This window comes from Pongo abelii, chromosome 18 (genome assembly GCF_028885655.2).
Source record: "Pongo abelii isolate AG06213 chromosome 18, NHGRI_mPonAbe1-v2.0_pri, whole genome shotgun sequence".
Lineage (NCBI taxonomy): Eukaryota > Metazoa > Chordata > Mammalia > Primates > Hominidae > Pongo > Pongo abelii.
The window spans coordinates 26014143-26033519 of NC_072003.2; the positions used below are offsets into that span (position 1 = coordinate 26014143).

General features: G+C 45.6%; 1 protein-coding gene across 3 annotated transcripts in view; it reads right to left on the reverse strand.

Moving 5' to 3' along the window:
• Nucleotides 1-5761: 5761 nt before the first annotated feature.
• The window catches only part of EEF2K (eukaryotic elongation factor 2 kinase), an 83590-nt gene continuing 69974 nt past the window's right edge, over nt 5762-19377 (reverse strand). For all 3 annotated transcript variants that reach the window (XM_002826216.4, XM_054533634.2, XM_063717208.1), the window contains 2 exons: nt 14110-14288; nt 5762-10614 (listed from right to left, as the gene is read on the reverse strand). In XM_002826216.4, coding sequence (XP_002826262.1) covers nt 10505-10614; nt 14110-14288 — 289 coding nt within the window. In that variant the 3' untranslated portion in view covers nt 5762-10504. The remainder of the gene's footprint in view (nt 10615-14109; nt 14289-19377) is intronic.

Genomic DNA, 19377 nt, shown 5'->3' on the forward strand with positions numbered 1-19377 from the left:
CATTTTGCCAAATTATATGACTGTTGATGACTTTTTTTTTCTATTTCTTCTCATGTTTTCTATTTCTTCCTGAGTCAACTTCGGCAAGTTGTCGTTTTCTGGGAAAACAAAGCCCCATTACTTGATTTTTCACATTTATTGGTGTAAGAAATCTCAAATCTCCCTCATATCTGAGGTTTTGTCCTCTATCGTTCTCTGTCATTTCTCTTTCCCTCTGTCATTTACATGGATTACTTTCTCCATTAGTTCTGTTCAACACAGGGAGTGGAGTCAATGCTTAAGGTGACTGGGGGAATTAGGCAGGAACTCTACTAACGCTGGTGATGCTTTAGACACATCAAAAACTATATAAATCACACTTTTATAAGTAGAATTCTCATTTTGCATTGACTGGTATTAGACTTTTCAGGGCCATGATTCAAGTTTCTGGCTAATATCCAGTTGGTATACCCCCCTAACATTTGGGCATTTTGTATCTTTCCTCTTCAATCCCTCCTTAGTCTGGCTTTTCCCTGCCTCCATCCACCACCTTTTTTTTTTTTTTTTAGAGAGACGGGGTCTTGCTCTGTTGCCCAGGCTGGAGTACGGTGGTATGATCACAGCTCACTGCAGTCTTGACATCCTGGGCTCAAGTGATCCTCCCATCTCAGCCTCCCAAGTAGCTGGGACTAGAGGCATGCGCCACCACACTGGGCTAACTTTTGTATTTTTTGTAGAGACAGGGTCTTGCTTTGCTGCTTAGGCTGGTCTCAAGCTATCCTCCCACCTCAGCCTCCCAAAGTGCTAGAATTACAGGAGTGAGCCATCACACCTGGCCATCCATTTACCTTTAACATATGTAATGGTATGCAAAGATTTTCTTGTGCTAGAAAATTTGTTGCTCTTCAAGACATGAAAAAAAAAAAATACAGAAGCAGCCATGGATTGAAGATACAGGCTAGATGTTGTGGGGAGTTCAAAGCTGAATGAGGAATAACCCCTTTAAGTCAATAGGAGTGTTTGTCATGGTATTTTAGTACCAGGAAGGACTTTGTTTGTGAGTTGGGTACTGGATTTTCCAAAAGGAAATATCCTCACAGTCAAGGATAATTGCTGGCATCTTTGCCCAGTCTGATTTTTCTAGGAACTGCCTGGCCAGCCAGAGAGTGGGTCCCTGGCAGCCACCTTTGTGCTGCACGCCCCACCCCCACAGCCATGGCTAGTGGGTCCTACCGTTCTTCAGTGGACATAGGATTCAGGTTGGACCAATCAAATTCTGTCTTGAGAATGTGAACTGAGACTCAGTGAGTTACTGATTTGTGTTTTTTTGTTTGTTTTTTGTTTTGTTTTTTTAAGACAGAGTCTCGATCCATTGCCTAGGCTGGAGTGCACTGGCGTGATCTCGGCTCACTGCAACCTCTGCCTCCCAAGTTCAAGTAATTATCCTGCCTCAGCCTCCCAGTTAGTTGGGATTACAGATGCACGCCACCATGTCGGGCTAATTTTTTTGTGTTTTTATTAGCGATGGGGCTTCACCATGTTGGCCAGGCTGGTTTGGAACTCCTGACCTCAAGTGATCTGCCCGCCTCAGCTTCCCAAAGTGTTAGGATTACAGGCGTGAGCCTCCGCGCCCGGCCTGATTTGTTAATTTGACCGTGTTGCATTGGAATTAGTCTCTGAGGCTGGCTAAAACTAGGAAGAAAGGGGGAGTTCGCATGGCTATATTCTGTGAGGTGAGTTGGAGAGGTAGACAAAAGCCAGTGTATAGGAAAAGAGGGAATGAGAGAGTGAGAAGAGCAGAGTCAGGGAAATCCTGATGGTTTTTTGGCTTCCAGCTCCAGACCCTTTCCAAGGCCCAGTGGGTTGTCCACTGTTGGAGGCATCCCTTTATCACTGTAATAAATTCGCTTTCTCTGCTAAAGCCCAGTGCTACTTGGTAGCTGTCAACTGTAAACAATAACCCCCTCCCCCTTGCAAGGCAAAGGCTCAAATGAAGCTGTGTGTGTGTGCGTATAATTTTTTTTTTTTTTTTCGAGACAAGTTGTTGCTCTGTTACCCAGGCTGGAATGCAGTGGCACAATCATTGCTCACTGCAGCCTTGACCTCCTGTGCTAAAGTGATCCTCCCATCTTAGCTTCCTTAGTTGCTGGGACTGCAGGAGCATGACACCATGCCTGGCTACTTAAAAAAAATTTTTTTTTTCACAGAGACAGGGGTCTCGCTATGTTGCCAGGGCTGGTCTTAAACTCCTAAGGCCGAAATATTTCTGCTAGAACATTCTGGAGCAACTTGTCTCTTCCTACGAACACATACTGAGCAGGATGCTTAATTAACAGGAAGCCTGTAGGGAAACAGCTGATCCTGGAAGGCACAGCACCCTTTTGAGAGTTTCTTACAGTCCAGCAGCCCCTTACACAGTTTTCTCATGACAATCAGACATGAAATCAATGAGCAAGAGATGCAGAATATTGCATCAGAACCCCTGGACCTACAAGGTCTCAGCAGCGGGATGCATGACAAGGGAGGGATGGGCTGAAACTCCAACTATTCTTTGTGTGCCTGTCCCTATATCATAAACACTAGGCTGTGGATAGTGGAAATGGGTGTGGGGTCTCAGTCCTGGATCCCCTCCATTCTTTCCTCTCTTGCTCCCATAAAAGGAAAATGCTCCCAAACCTGGCCTGAGACCATATCTTTCTGTAAGAACCTCCTTCTGGAAAGAAACTAGCATTTCTGATAAATGCTTGAGCATTGAGCATTTTTCTTTTGAAATTTAAGAGCATTGAGATTTGCACTGGGAAACTAGCTTTCTACTCACTCAGTTGACGGTCATTTGTCAGTCAAGAGTGCAGTGACCTTTAACAGAACATTATTTTCTTTTCTATTTTGTCTAACAGTGATTATCTAACCATTTTCTTCTCCTAGAAAATGTCTCTATCAAGATAGAGGTCAGAAGAGTGGCCAACATTTTTCAGGGTGGGGAGAGGGTGTATTGCCTGGGAGGGGGTCCAGGGGGGCTTCTGTAGTCCTGCAAATGTTCTAATATCTTGAATTGGGTTGTTAAGACACAGATGTGTACAAATGTAAAAATTCATCAACTTGTATACTTAAGAGCGTGCAGTTTAATCTACATAGGCAGACTGTAATAAAAAATACATTTTTAGAAAATGTCCCTACCAAGTATAAATCTTTGAATTCCCAGTGGGTTTACACTTGCAGCAAGACTGTAATTTTTCTTTTTTTTAAGAGATGGGCTTTCACTATGTTGACCAGGCTGGTCTTGAACTCCTGGCCTCAAGCAATCCTCCCATCTTGGCCTCCCAAAGTGCCAGGGTTACAGGTGTGAGCCACCACACTTGGTCAAGACTGTAACAAAATTTTGACGTATGCTGTAACAAAACCATCAGAAAAGTTTTCTTTATTAACTTCTAATCTTTTTTTTTTTTGAAATGGAGTCTCATTCTGTCGCCCAGGCTGGAGTACAGTGGCGTGATCTCGGCTGACTGCAACCTCTGCCTCCTGGGCTCAAGTGATTCTCCCGCCTCAGCCTGGCTAATTTTTATATTTTTAGTAGAGATGGTGTTTCACCATGTTGGCCAGGCTGGGCTCTAACTCCTGACCTCAAGTGATCTGCCCACCTCGGCCTCCCAAAGTGCTGGGATTACAGGCATGAGCCACGGTGTCGGGCCTCCTCATGCCAGTTTCTCAGCCTTGCAGGGCTTGTTCAGCAATGAAAATTGGGTTTTTCTCAGATTTCTCTACTGCTGATCTAGGATCCAGACTTCTTGGGTCTGTTAATTCAATTACAGTCTACCTACTTTCCAGCACCCAAAACTTGCTGTTCAATCCTCTTTCTCTTCATCCTCACAGGCTTATACTATTTAAAAACAAATAAACAAACAAAAGAATCCATTTCTTGTCATTGCAGTGGGGATTTAGGAACAAGTGGACCTAAATATGTATGTTCAACCTCCCATGCATAGTTATACTAATGTTCAAACTTCTTAAAATTAAAAAAAATTAGCTTAAAACCAAAAGATCAACTGGTAACCAAGATTTTCTTAAGCTTGGAATTAAAAAAGCACTTTAGGCTGGGCGTGGTGGCTCACGCCTGTAATCCCAGCACTTTGGGAGGCCGAGGTGAGTAGATCACCTGAAGCCAGGAGTTTGAGACCAGCCTGGCCAACATGGTGAAACCCTGTCTCTACTAAAAATACAGAAATTAGCCAGGCATGGTGGTGTGCGCCTGTACTGCCATGCCAGCTACTAGGGAGGTCGAGGCGGGAGAATCACTTGAACCCGGGAGGCGGAGGTTGCAGTGAGTTGAGATCGCACCACTGCACTCCAGCCTGGGCGACAGAATGAGACCCCATCTTAAAATAAATAAATAAATAAAAATTAAAAAGCACTTTACCATGTATTATCTTCTCTGAAGCTTACAACTCTGTAATGGTAAAAATTATTCTTTAGGCCGGGCACAGTGGCTCACGCCTGCAATTCCAGCAGTTTGGGAGGCCAAGGCAGGTGCATTGCTTGAGCCCAGGAGTTCGAGACCAGCCTGGGCATGATGGCAAAACCCTGTCTCCACTGAAAGAAAGAAAAAAACAAGACGAAACACAACCCGCCCCCCTTCAAAATTAGCTGGGCGTGGTGGTGCTCACCTGTAGTCCCAGCTACTCGTGAGGAGGCTGAGGTGGGAGGATAACTTGAACCTCAGAGGCAGAGGTTGCAGTGAGCCAAGATCTTGCCACTGCACCCTAGCCTGGGCAACAGAGTGAGACTGTCTGAAAAACAGACAGAAAAACTCTATGTTTTATAGATGAGCAAATGAAGAAATGAGAGGTTCTAATACTTTCTCTAAAGCAAACTGACAGCAGATGAGCCAAATCTGGAAGGCTTTTAAAAGTTGTTAGAATTTATTACAAATGTTAAAGAACAGAAGGCCTTACATTAAAAAAAAAAAAAAAAAAAGTTTTCAGCAGCTCTTGAAAAATTGGAAAATAGGGCAACATTGAGCCCACGCTTCCCATGGTGGCAATCATTTGAAGTTGAATCATGGCTGCCCCTTTCAGATGGGGTATGAGCCTTCTGGTCGACCCCTGCCTGCAGCAGCTTATTTATTTATTTAGTTAGTTATTTTTTTGAGACAGAGTCTTGCTCTGTCGCCGAGGCTGGAGTCCAGTGGCGTGAGCTCAGCTCACTGCAAGCTCCGCCTCCCGGGTTCACGCCTTTCTCCCGCCTCAGCCTCTCGAGTAGCTGGGACTACAGTAGGCGCCCGCCACCACGCCCGGCTTTTTTTTTTTTTTTTTTAATGTATTTTTAATAGAGACGGGGTCTCATTGTGTTAGTCAGGATGGTCTTGATCTACTGACCTCGTGATCTGCCTGCCTCGGCCTCCCAAAGTGCTGGGATTACAGGCGTGAGCCACTGCACCCAACCCCCCCTTTTTTTTTTTGAGATGGAGTTTTGCTCTTGTTGCCCAGGCTGGAGTGCAATGGCAGGATCTGGGTTCACTGCAACCTCCATCTCCCGGCTTTAAGCAATTCTCCTGTCTCAGCCTCCTGAGCAGATGGGACTACAGGTGTGCACCACCATGCCCGGCCAATTTTTGTATTTTTAGTAGAGACAGGGTTTCATCACGCTGGCCAGGCTGGTCTCGAACTCTTGACCTCAGGTGATCCTGCCCACCTCGGCCTCCCGAAGTGCTCCGATTACAGGCGTGAAGCACCACGCCTGGCCTTTTTTTTTTTTTTTTTGAACCAGGAGACATTTGAGTCTGAGACAGGAAAGAAAGAAAACACTTTATTTGTAAAGAGAAAATGGAACTTAGTACATATGCCAAAATAAATCTATGATGCAGGCCACTTCTCTGGGCCCCATCTTGAGTAGGTTAAAGGGTTACCTTAGAGACTAGAAACACAATTAAGAGGCACAAATCCACACGGAGAATATGCATATTTTGTCTCCTTTCCCCCCAAAACAAGCTGCATATACTTGTGTAAACACTTGTTGATTTGTAAAACATGCCTAGTACTGCAGACAAATGTGTGGGATGAAAGGAAATAAAAGCCATGAAAACAGGGCCAGGTGCAGTGGTTCACGCCTGTAACCCCAATGCTTTGGGAGGCTGAGGTGGGAGGATCACTTGAGGCCAAGGAGTTCAAGACCAGCCTGGGCAACATAGTGAAACTCCGTCTCTGCAAAAAATAATTTTAAAAAATTAGCGTGGCTTGGCACAGTGGCTCATGCCTGTAATCCCAGCACTTTGGGAGGCCGAGGCAGGTGGATCACCTAATGTCAGGGGTTTGAAACCAGCCTGGCCAACATGGTGAAACCCCCATCTCTACTAAAAATACAAACATTAGCTGGGCGTGGTGGCAGGCGCCTGTAGTCCCAGCTACTCGGGAGGCCGAGACAGGGAGAATCGCTTGAACCTGGGAGGCAGAGGTTGCAGTGAGCCAAAACGTGCCATTGCACTTCAACCTGGGCAACAGAGCAAGACTCCATCTCAAAAAAAAAAAAAAAAAAAAAAAAATTAGCCAGGTGTGATGGTGCACATCTGTAGTTTTAGCTACTTGAGAGGCTGAGGCAGGAGGATCACTGGAGCCCAGGAGGTTGAGCCTGCAATGAGTTATGATCATGCCACTGCACTCCAGCCTGAGTAACAAAGTGAGACATTGTCTTAAAAAATCAAAAGCCACTAAAATAGCAACAAGAGCAGTTTACTTGGCTTGGAGGTCAAAGCCGCATTTGATAAATTCCCAGAGTGTCTTTGGTCAGGGGGAGAACAGATATTCAGGAACACTGGGGTTTGGGAGTTTTTTTTTCTTCTTTCTTCCACCCATAAAGTCATCTGTCCATTCATTTTTTTCTCTTGCCTATAGCAAAACTGAAAGGGCCATTAAACTCCAGTTTAACTTTAGATTTTATTCCCAAGATCCTCTAAATAGCAGCAGCTCTCAAATCCCAGCTCCAGCTTAGTGCCTTGCTAGTAGTGACACTGTGAAAAAAAACCTAGCTGGCAGAACCTTGGTTTCTCCATTTGTGAAATGAAAGTACTGGATGATAATCCTGGCTCTGCCAATTTCCTGGACTTTCATCTGCTTCTTGCACTTGAAGATGGTCTCTGATATCGTCCCAGTTGGGCTGGAACGTCCTGGGGTTTGCGTTTGGTTTTTGGCATGTCCAGCATTTGTGGAAAAAGAAGATGTCCTAACCATCTTCAGAAGGCACAAAACTAGGGATTTTTTTCGTTTTTGGTTTTGAGATAGAGTCTCACTCTGTCGCCCAGGCTGGAGTGCAGTGGCGCAATCTCGGCTCACTGCAACCTCTGCCTGCTGGGTTCAAGCAATTCTCCTGCCTCAGCCTCCCGAGTAGCTGACTTCAGGTGATCTGCCCACCTCAGCCTCCCAAAGTGCTAAGATTACAGGCGTGAGCCACTGCACCCGGCCCAAACTAGGTTTTGAAGGTGGAATAAGTTCTCCTAGCTCAGAAGGATCTCAACCTCTTGCAAGTTACTTTTCACTTTTAAGGGCCCTTAAAGAAGCATTTGCTTAGCTCTATATCCAGGCAATCTCTCCCTCCCCGAAGAGCAACAGACCAGCAACTGACATTAAGGTCACATGGGTGGGTGGGGAGTAGAATTGTGGGGGTGACGGTTCCAGCCAATCCAGACAATGAATCATTAATTGTTTGGAGGAAACAGAGCCTCAAAGGGTGAGTGCACTGCCTAGGGCTGGTTCTCCATCTGTTCACACATTTGTTGAGTCCCTACTCTATGCCAAAGCACTGTGTTTTGGTGCCCTGGGGAGCACAAAATTGAGATAGCTCCTGCCATCAGGGCTTAATAAAGTAGCTCTCAGTCAAGGGTTAGAGCAAGGGTTGACAAACTACAGCCCAAGAGGGCCACCTGTTTGTGTAAGTAAAGTTTTATTGGAACACCAGCCACGCTCATTCGTGCTCATGTAGTGTCTGTGGCAGCTTTTACATTACAACAGCAGGGTTGCGCATTTGCAGCAGAGGCCATATGGCCTGCAAAGCCTAAAATCTTCACTTTCTACCCCTTTACAAAACAGTTTGCCAATTCCTGCTAGAGAAGAGATGACATACAACTAAGAACTTAAACGAGCGATCAGGGAACACAAATTATTTACATAATAAAATTTCGGGGGGGGGCTGGCTGAATTTAAACAGCATGAATTACATGAGGCTTGATTACTGTGAAGAGATAAGTCAACTTAAAGTTACTTACATTTAACATACAATTTATATGCACTGGTTTAAAACACACACACACACACACACAAAATGTAACACAAGCCAACTACTGATCTGGTACAGATGACAAAAGGGTGATCAGTTCCAACTTCAAAAGGAAAACTGGCTATGATGAGTCCATATTGAAAAAGTCAGTGTCATCTATGGGTGGTCTAAGGGATTTTTTTCAAGGGTAATTTTACCTGCTTCATTGTTCATTTAAGGGTACACACTGAACTTTGGAACTAACGCTTGCATGGGTTCATGCCTCCAAAGCAGTCAACACTGAAGTGTTGGCTGGGCTCAGTGGCTCCTGCCTGTAACCCAGCACTTTGGGAGACTGAGGTGGGAGGCTCACTTAAACCCAGGAGTTCAAGACCAGCCTGGGCAACACAGTAAGACCCCTATCTCTATTTCAAAAATTATAAAATAATAAAAAGAAAACAATCTCTCTGCATAAGCAACAACAACAAACCCCACTAAGGTGTTGAAGGACCCATTTTAATGAATAGTTAAGAATGGATTGTATGTTATACTCTGCTTTTTTTATGTTTCGACTTTTAAACAAAGAAAAAGAGGCTGCTTTCGCATTTAGGGTTGATCAAAGCAGTCTGTCTTTTTTTTTTTTTTTGGTAGAGACAGGGTCTCGCCATGTTTACCCAGGCTGGTCTTGAAGTCCTGAGCTCAAGCAATCTTCCCACCTTGGCCCCCCAAAGTGCTGAGATCACAGGCAGGAGCCACTGCACCTAGCATCTTTGCTATTTGAAACATCAAATGAAATCATACTAATGTGAGAGCTGAATTCCATTGAAAGGAAAAGCTCATTAAACAACAATCACCATTGTCCGGCCCTGGGGAGACTACTGGAATTAATGAGTGTTTATAGTTCTTGCCCTCTCATCCTCAAACATCTTAGATAAAATCCCAAGAGACTGCTGCTGAAAGCGTCCTGCTGTAAATTACAAGAAAATCAGCCCAGCTTCAAGCAGAAAACGCCAAGGACCAGGGCTGGGGAGCAGATTTCACGTAAGAACATCCAGACGCTAAGAAAACACCGAGGAATACTGTATAAGAGACATTGCAGTCACGTTGTGGGAGCTGCCACTGAGATGCAGAGTGCGTGTCTGCTTGGAGAAAAGCCTCCGACATTCCAAGCCACTGTCCTTACGTGTAAAAGCTTTGAGGTGCACCCTCTTCCACACTAGCTGATGTAGGAGTTAGAGGTAGTAAATGTGTGCATACAAAACTCAAAACTATTTTGAAAAGCCCACCGTAGAAAGCATGCTTAAAAAACGGAATTCGGCTGTACGCCAGAAAATCAGTAGCATTATGGAAGGAAATTAGGAGTTTAAAAAACAGCCAATATGCAGGCCTTTCCCCACAGTAGAAGGGAGCCTGGGTATTGTGCAATCTCACACCCACTGAAAAAATGCCATGCATGCCTCTAAATGCTCTGAGAAAGAATGCTTTGCACTAAGCCACAGCAATACACACTCCGTGACTTAGGAAAGCCAGCGTGCAGTGCTTCATTTCTCATCCCGATGCACAAAACACAGGGCTCCATGGGCCCAACATTTCAGTCCAGCCTGAAAAGACTAGTGAGCAGAGCCCTAAAATTGTCCATTCAAGGCAAAAAGCACTTTCTTATATCTCGTGACAAAAAAAAAAAAGAAATAAAAATGAAAATAGAACCACAAAATGGGCAGGCATGGTGGCTCACACCTGTAATCCCAGCACTTTGGGAGGCTGAGGGGGGTGGATCACCTGAGGTTAGGAGTTCGAGACCAGCCTGGCCAACATGGTGAAACCCCATCTCTACTAAAAATGCAAAAATTAGCTGAGTGTGGTGGTGTGCGCCAGTAATCCCAGGTACTTGGGAGGCTGAGGCAGTAGAATCGCTTGAACCCAGGAGGCGGAGGTTGCAGTGAGCTGAGATCATGTCATTGCACTCCAGCCTGGGTGACAGAGCAAGACTCTGTCTCAAAAACAAAAAAACAGAAAAACACAAAACGGTATGTTGGTTCATTAGGCTGCTTCTTCAAGCCCCACTTCCCCAAAATATTGCCCTAAGAGACAGCTATAGAGTCTCTGCTGGTAGCTGCCAAGTAGCAAAGACATTTTTCAAGAGTCAAAAAATGAAATATAAAATTTGATTTACAACACACTAAAAATGCTTCCCCTCCCCAAACTAAATAAGTTGTTGTTGTTGTTGTTTTAATCTTTCCTCCTAGCCTGTTTGCTTGGGACTAGCCGGCAGTGATTTTCCTGGTTACTCCTCCATCTGGGCCCAGGCCTCTTCAGCCTTTTGGTAGTACTGATTGGCCAGCCGGCCCTTCATGGCTTCCATCGCTGCCTCTGCTGCCTGGGTATACAAGTCCCCTGAAAGACAGCAAAGGGGGGCAAAAAGAGGTGAACCATCTGTTGTTTTTGCCAGCCCAGTGTCCCCCATCACCCTTCCCAGAAGAACACCCTGAGGTTTCCTTAGGAACTCAAACTACTCCGTGTGCCCTCTCCCTCCAGGTGTTCCGGGCGGGGCTCTAAAGGTGGGCCTGTGATAAAATCTGGCCAATCATAGCACTCCTCCCATCCCCCACCAAGCCACAGTGATTGGTCCAGATTTAGTCACGGCCAATCAGAGTAAGCCATCTAAACAACTACTGGTGGTTTGGGGTATGTAGATGATTGAGTTTGAGCCAATGAAAATCAGGCTGAGAACTAATTTGAGCCAATGAGAATCAGGGTGAGAACTTTTGCAGAACTAAGTGGGGATGTGCAAAAGCGGAAGAAATAACGAGTTATAAACAGCTTCATGTCAGCTAGGTCAGGTTTTACCAAGTGAATTTGTGCAAAACATACAAATATACTTTGGGTTTTTGGAGCTTTTTGGATTTAGAAATTTAAAATAAAAGATTATAGATTTGCATCATCATTCTTTTTTTTTTTTTTTTGAGATGGAGTCTCACTCTGTCACCCAGGCTGGAGTCCAGTGGGATCTCAGCTCACTGTCACCACTGCCTCTGGGGTTCAAGTGATTCTCCTGCCTCAGCCTCCTGAGTAGCTGGGATTACAGGCACCTGCCACCACGCCTGGCTAATTTTTGTATTTTTAGTAGGGATGGGGTTTCACCATGTTGCCCAGCCTGGTCTCGATCTCCTGACCTCAGGTGATCCGCCTGCCTCGGCCTCCCAAAGTGCTGGGATTACAGGCGTGAGCCACTGCGCAGCCTAGATTTGCATTATTCTTTGTTAATTTTTAAAATATGACTTAAAACTTCTAAAACTTAGCCTCATCCTATACCTGTGAAATTAGGAACTTAGTATGTTTATTATATGTTAGGGACTGAATGCTGTGTCCGCACTGGGCTCCCCATCCACAAATTCATATGTTGAACTCTTCATTCACGATGTAACTGCACTGCATTTGGAGACACACAGTCTGGGTCTTAGTTCATTTTATGTTGCTATGACAAAATTCCACAGACTAGATAATTTATAATGAAAAGAAATTTATTTGGCTCACAGTTCTAGAGTCTGGGAAGTCCAAGAGCATAGCACCAACATTTGGCACAGGCCTTGGTGCTGTATCATCCCATGCCAGAAGGCAAAGAGCAAGAGAGGTAGAAAGCAAGCGAGCAAGAGGGGGCCAAATTTGCTTTTATAACAAAGCTACTTTTGTGATGACTGACCAATTTGCATGATAACAACATTAATCACCTCTTAACAGTCCCACCTCTTGACACCTTCACAATGGTGATTACAGTTCAACATGAGACTTGGAGGGGACGTTCATACTCTAGCAGCCAGTGAGGAGGTGATAAAGCTTAAATGAGGTCATAAGGGTGGGGCCCTAATCACACAGAGCTCATGCCCTTTTAGGAAGCAAAAGAGACAGCAGAGCTCTCTTGCTGTCTCCCCACTTGCATCCAGGAGAAAGGTCACGTAAGGACACAGTGAGAAAGCTGTTTTCTACAAGCCAGAAACCAAACTGGCCAGCACCTTGATCTTGGAATTCCCAGCCTCCAGAACTGGCAGAAATGATTTTTTTTTTTGTTTTTTGAGACAGGGTCTCACTCTGTTGCCCAGGCTGAAGTGTGGTGGTATGATCATGGCTCACTGCGTGTGCCACCACACTCAGTTAATTAAAACAATTTCTTTTGTAGAGGTGAGGTTTACCTATGTTGCCCAGGCTGGTCTTGAACTCCTAGACTCAAGTGATCCTCCCATCTTGGCCTCCCAAAGTGCTGGGATTATAGGCATGAGCCACTGTGCCCAATAATTTTTGTAGTTTAAACCACCCACTCTATAGTATTTTGTTTTGGCAGCCCAAAACATTATGTAACAGAAAAAAATATATATAGCTTGTCTATCAACTGATGAATGGATAAAGAAAGGCTGTATATCCACACAATGGAGTATTATGTAGTAATAAGAAAGAATGAAGTACTGATAACATGCTTCAACACAGATGAATCTTGAAAAAGTTATGCTAAATGAAAGAAGCAGATACAAAAAGCCACAAACTGTATACTCCCAGTTATATAAAATCTCCAGAATAGGCAAATCTATAGGGACAAAAAGTATAGTGGTTGCTAGGTTGGGGAAGGACTGCTAACTGGTACGGGATTTCTTTTTGGGGTGATGGAAATGTTCTGGAATTACATAGCGGTGATGATTGTACAACATTATGACTATACTAAAACCCACTAGGGCCAGGTGCAGTGGCTCACATCTGTAATCCAAAGACTTTGGGAAGCCAAGGCAGGGGATTGCTTGAGGCTAGGAGTTCAAGACCAGCCTGGGCAACATAGCAAGACTCTGTCACTACAAAACACTTTTAAAAATTGGCTGGGTGTGGAAGCAAGTGCCTGTAGTCCCAGCTGCTTGGGAGGCTGAGGCAGGAGAATTGATTGAGCATAGGAATTCCAGGCTGGAGTGAGCTATGACTGTGACACTGCACTCCAGCCTGAGTGACACAGTGAGATTCTATTTCAAAGAAAAAAGAAAGAAAGAAAAGGAAAGGAGGCCAGGCATGGTGGCTCACACATATAATCCCAGCACTTTGGGAGGCTGAGGTGGGCAGATCACCCAAGGTCAGGAGTTCAAGACCAGTCTGGCCAACATGGTGAAACCCCATCTCTACTAAAAATAGAAAAATTAGCTGGGTGTGTGCCTGTAGTCCCAGCTATGCAGGAGACTGAGGCACGAGAATTACCTGAATCTGGGAGGCGAAGGTTGCAGGGAGCAGAGATGGCCCACTCCAGCCTGGGCTACAAGAGTGAAACTCTGGGCCAGGTGTGGTGGCTCACGCCTGTAATCCAGCACTTTGGGAGGCTGAGGTGGGCCGATCACTTGAGGTCAGGGGTTCGAGACCAGCCTGGCCAACATGGCGAAACCCTGTCTCTACTAAAAATACAAAAATCAGCTGTGCATGGTGGCACACCTGTAATCCCAGCTACTCAGGAGGCTGAGGCAGGAGAATCGCTGGAACTCGGGAGGTGGAGGCTGCAGTGGGCCGAGATTATGCCGTTGCACTCCAGTCTGGACGATAGAGCGAGACTCCGTCTCAAAAAAAAAAAAAAAGAAAAGAAAAGGAAAGGAAAACCCGCCTACTAAACTCTAAACTATATACTTTAAGATGGTGAATTTTGTTATGAAAATCTCAATTCAGTTTTTAAAATTGCAAAAACCCCCTATAAAGCCGTAATATATAACCATTAAAATAACAATGTTCATCTTCATACTAGCTCCATAAATTCCCCTCCCTGGAGAAGATTCAGCCTGTCATCTTGTCATAAATAACCCCCAGTGGAATGTAAATTAGGTCCCTCCCTGCCTGGCCCTGGCGCAGCCCAGGGGCAGGTCTGCCAGGCCCTACCTGATCTCTGCGGGTCCTTCTCCAGCCCGTAGCCTCCTGTGAACAGCATCTCGGCCTCCCTGGCCAGCATTGCGTACCGGGGCTCGTCCTGCATTCCATCGTACTCACCGCCTTCATCACAGTCCGTCATCTCCAGGGCAGTGTTGTACCAGTGCAGGGCCTCTAGCCAGTCTTGGCACCTTGCCAGGAGATACAGAGGGAAAGGTGGAGGTTACCATCGCAACAGGGCGGTGGGAGGAGGGCCTTCCAGCAGGAGGGGTGAGTCAGGGATCCCAGCAGGGCCACCACCTATGGTTCACGACCTATCTTGCCCAAGGCCAATACATCTATGAGGCACCTTCATACTGTGATATTCATTCATCCATTCATTCACTCATTCATTCATTCATTTTGAGACAGAGTCTTGCTCTGTCACCTAGGCTGGAGTGCAGTGGTGCAATCTCGGCCCACTGCAGCCTCCGCCTCTCAAGTTCAAGCAATTCTCCTGTCTCAGCCTCCTGAGTAGCTGGGATTACAGGTGCGTGCCACCATGCCCAGCTAATTTTTTGTATTTTTAGTAAAGACGGCATTTCACCATGTTGGCCAGGCTGGTCTCGAACTCCTAACCTCGAGTGATCCACCCGCCTCGGCCTCCCAAAGTGCTGGGATTACAGGCATGAGCCATTGTGCTCGGCCAATATTTATTAAGAGAGCAGCTGACCAGCCCAGGCAACGTAGAGAGACCCTGTCTCTACAAAAAAACAAAAACAAAAAAAAAAACAGTGACTATAGTCAAAAATAATGTAATTGTATATTTTAAAATAACCAAAAGAGTATAAATAGATCATTTATACCACAATGAATAAATGCTTGAGGTGATGGATATCCCATTTATCCTGATGTGATTATTACACATTCCATGCCCATATCAAAATAGCTCATGTAACCCATATACACGCTTACTATGTACCCACAAAAATTAAAAAATACAATAAACACACAAAAAGCTTGGTGTGGTGATGGACACCTGTAGTCCCAGCTACTCCAGAGGCTGAGGTGGGAGGATAGCTTGAGCCCAGGAGTTAGAGGCTGCAGTGAGCTATGATCATGCCACTGCACTCCAGCCTGGGCAATAGAGTATGACCCTGTGTTTAAAAAAAAAAAAAAAAAGAGCAATCAAGTTGCTTTCCTTAATAAAATCAGTATATTACAACAATTTTCCCATAGATGAAAGTAAAGGGCAGCTTAGCTAGGATACCCCCTTGAGGAAGGGGCCCATTTTTATAGTCTGCACAGAGGCAGCCATAAGCTAGCATTAGCAATGACTGAGTGTCCTAGCTAAGCTGCCCTCTGACTTGTAGAGAAGCGGATTGGGGGCGGGGTCCTCTTCAGAGGCCTCTAGAGCCATCTGCACTAATGGCAATCACTGTATGCTCTGCTGTGCCGGCCAGCTGTGAATTTTGTTATGCAAAATTGCCTCCAGCGCAATGCAGAACTCACCCCAGAATAGCTGAGTCTCCTCTTCCAGCTCTGTCCCTTGACCCTCAACTCCTCCTACTGCAGCCCATGTATGGCCAGACCAGCCAGGGCACACACAGGTTCCAGCCAAACCCACGCACCACAGAATACACAGCAAACAGGGCAGAGGGCTCTTTTTCTTTGGGTGTAATCCGTGTGAGTAACTATGTATAGTACATTAGGAAAGAGCAAATACAGCAACACAGATAAGCAGGCCTGTAGGTCTCGTGAAACATTCCAGGAGCAATAGGTCTGATGACTTGCTGTCCCTGCCTTGCTGCCATGGTGCCCTCTGAGGCCCTGTCTGACAGGCGCTGCCCTCCAAGACGGTCTCCTGTTCATCTACCTTTGCACCAGGCTCACCGGCTGCCGTCCATTCCCCAAACATGCCTGCTCCTGCCTGCTCTGTGGCCCTTGCACCCACCGGTCCCTCACCTTGGAAGATTCTTCCTCCAACTCTTTCTGCACCTGGCTCCTTGCTCTGGTTGGAACGTGTGGCCCCTCCAAAACCCATGTTGAGATTTGCTTGCCATTGTGAGGTATTAGGAGGTGGGATCTTTGAGAGGTGATTGGGCTTTGATGGTTCTGCCCTCATGAATGGATTTCTGCCATTACGAGGAAAGTGGATTTGTTATAAATGGGCGAGTTCAGCCCCCTTTTGCTCTCTCTTTTTTCTTTTCTTGAGATAGGGTTTCACTCTGTTGCCTAGGCAGGAGTGCAGTGGCACAATCATAGCTCACTGCAGCTTCAAAGTCCTGGGCTCCAGCAATCCTTCCATTTTAACCTCCTGAGTAGCTGGGATGACAGGGGCATGTCACCACGCCCGGCTAATTTTTAAAATTTTTTTATAGAGACACACTCTTACCAGGTTGCCCAAGCTGGGCTTGAACTCCTGGACTCAAGTGATTTTCCTGCCTCAGCCCCCCAAAGTGCTGGGATTACAGGCATAAGCCACTGTGCTTGACCTGCTCTCCCTCTTTCCTTCCCTTCTGCCATGTGATGACACAGCAAGAAGGCCCTTGCAAGATGCCGGCATATTGATATTAGACTTCCCAGCCTCCAGAACTAAGAGCCAGCAAATTTCTGTTCATGAGAAATTCCCCAGCCTCAGGTATTGTTACCAGCACAGAACAGGCTAAGGCACTCATCATCCCTCCAATCTCAGCTCACGTATCACCTCTTTAGAGATTCTGCCCCCAAACACTGTTTCTTACAACAACTACCAAAATCTTTAATTCTCCTTATTCACTTGTTTATCATGGTGTCCCCTGACTAGAATGTAAGCCCCATGAAGGCAGGAGACCCTTGTCTGTTTTGCTGTATTTGTCTACTGCATTCCCAGGGTCTGGCAAACAGCATTGTCTCAATAAATGTCTAGCAAATGAAAAAATACAAGCAAGTGGCTGTCTGGGATGGTGCTCAAGAAATAACCTTGACTTTATTTTATCTTATTAAAAAATGGCCAGATATGGCTCATGCCTGTGATCCCAGCACTTTGGGAGGCCTAGGTTGGAGGATCTCTTGAGCCCAGGAGTTTGAGACCAGCCTGGGCAACATGGCAAAACCCCAGCTCTACAAAAAATACAAGTTAGTTGGGTATGGTGGTGCGTGCCTGTGGTCCCAGCTACTCGAGAGGCTGAGGTGGGAGGATAGCCTGAGCCTGAGAGGTTGAGACTACAGTGAGCTATGATTACACCATCGCACTCTAGCCTGGGTGACAGAGCAAGACCGTGTCTCAAATAAATAAATAGATAAATAAATAAAAGTTAAATTTAAAAAATGGACCATTTGAAAATTATTGGTGACATGCTCAACAAACTTTTTGTTTTTGTTTTTGTTTTTAAGATGGCGTTTCATGCTTGTTGCCCAGGCTGGAGTGGAATGATGTGATCTTGGCTCACTGCAACCTCCGCCTCCTGGGTTTAAGTGATTCTTCTCCCTCAACCTCCCAAGTAGCTGAAGTAGCTGGGATTACAGGCACCTGCCATCACACCCAGCTAATTTTGTATTTTTAGTAGAGACGGGGTTTCAGAGTGTTGTTCAGGCTGGTCTCAATCTCTTGACCTCGTGATCCACCCGCCTCAGCCTCCCAAAGTGTTAGGATTACCGGCATGAGCCACCATGCTGGGCTGGGTTTCAACACTGACTAGGAGACACTAGACTAGATTATTTCTCTATTTTCTGCTCTGACCTTCCCTGGTCTTAAGGGCAAAGCAAAATTGGTGTGAAAACATTATATGGGAAAGGCCTAATCGCTGAGCCCTGCCCACCCCAACCCAATGCTATCCCATTGGCAAGGGCGTCCATCCTTCCTTGGCGTTTCCAGCACCTTCTCCTTCCCCTATTGGATGGTTAACTTCTGGGGCCTGAATCCCTTAAATGCAAATTTGGGCCTGCACAGAGCCCTGCCTTACCCATAGCTGGCCCTTAATTAATGTTCTTTGCATGGGAGCGGTTGGAACTGCTTTGAATGAGGAAGAAGAATAAGGAAATGACTAGAGCAGAAGCAATAAAGAATTATTTTTTATAGATTTAACTAAATAAATATTAAAAACCAGTGTGTCCCCAAACCCAGTGAACAATGGTCATTATGTGGCAACCTGTGCCCTCCCTCTATCTATGGTAGACATATCTGAAAAAAATAAGTCTTTTAAAGTGAAATGTGGCCAGGTACAGCGGCTCACACTTGTAATACCGGCACTTTGGGAGGCTGAGGTAGGAGGACTGCTTGAGGCCAGGAGTTTGAGACCAGCCTGGGCATCATAGCAAGCCCTTGTCTCTACAAAAAATTATAAAAATTAGCCAGGTAGGGTGGCACATGTCTATGGTCCCAGCTACTCAGGAGGCTTAAGCAGGAGAATCACTTGAGCCCAGAAGGTCAAAGCTGCAGTTAGCTATGATCACACCACTGCACTCCAGCCTGGGTGACAGACCCTGTCTCAAAAATAAATAAATAAATAGATAAAAAATAGGCCAGGCATGGTGGCTCACATCTGTAATCCCAGCACTTTGGGAGGCCGAGGCAGGCGGGATTACCCGAGGTCAGGGGTTCGAGACAAGCCTAGCCAACATGGTGAAACCCTGTCTCTATTAAAAATACAAAAATTAGCTGGGTATCGTGATGCATATCTGTAGTCCCAGCTACTGGGGAGGGTGAGGCAGGAGAATTGCTTGAACCTGGGAGGTGGAGATTGCAGTGAGCCGAGATTGCACCATTGCACTCCAGGCTGGGAGACAGAGAAAGACTCTGTCTCAAAAATAAAATAAAAAGGCCGGGAGCGGTGGCTCAGGTCTGTAATCCCAGCACTTTGGGAGGCAGAGGCAGGTAGTAGATTGCCCGAGGTTAGCAGTTTGAGACCAGCCTGGCCAACATGGTGAAATCTTGTCTCTATTTAAAATATAAAAATTGGCCCGGTACAGTGGCAGGCACCTGTAATACCAGCTACTTGGGAGGCTGAGGCAGGAGAATCACTTGAACCCAGGAGGTGGAGGTTGCAGTGAGCTGAGATTGAGCCAGTGCATTCAAGCCTGTTCGACAGAGTGAGAGTCCATCTCAAAAATAAATAAATGAATAACTAAAAAATAAAAATAAAAAATAAAGAGAAAAGTATACCAAAGGGTTAATAGCCTTAATAGATAAAGAACTTTTACAAATCAATAAAAACCTACCACCTCAAATAGAAATAAAAGGTAGACAAAGGCCAGGAAGAGAAAGCACAGATGCAAATACTTGGTGCCCAGCTCCAGGCCCCACCCGATGCATGATGTGCT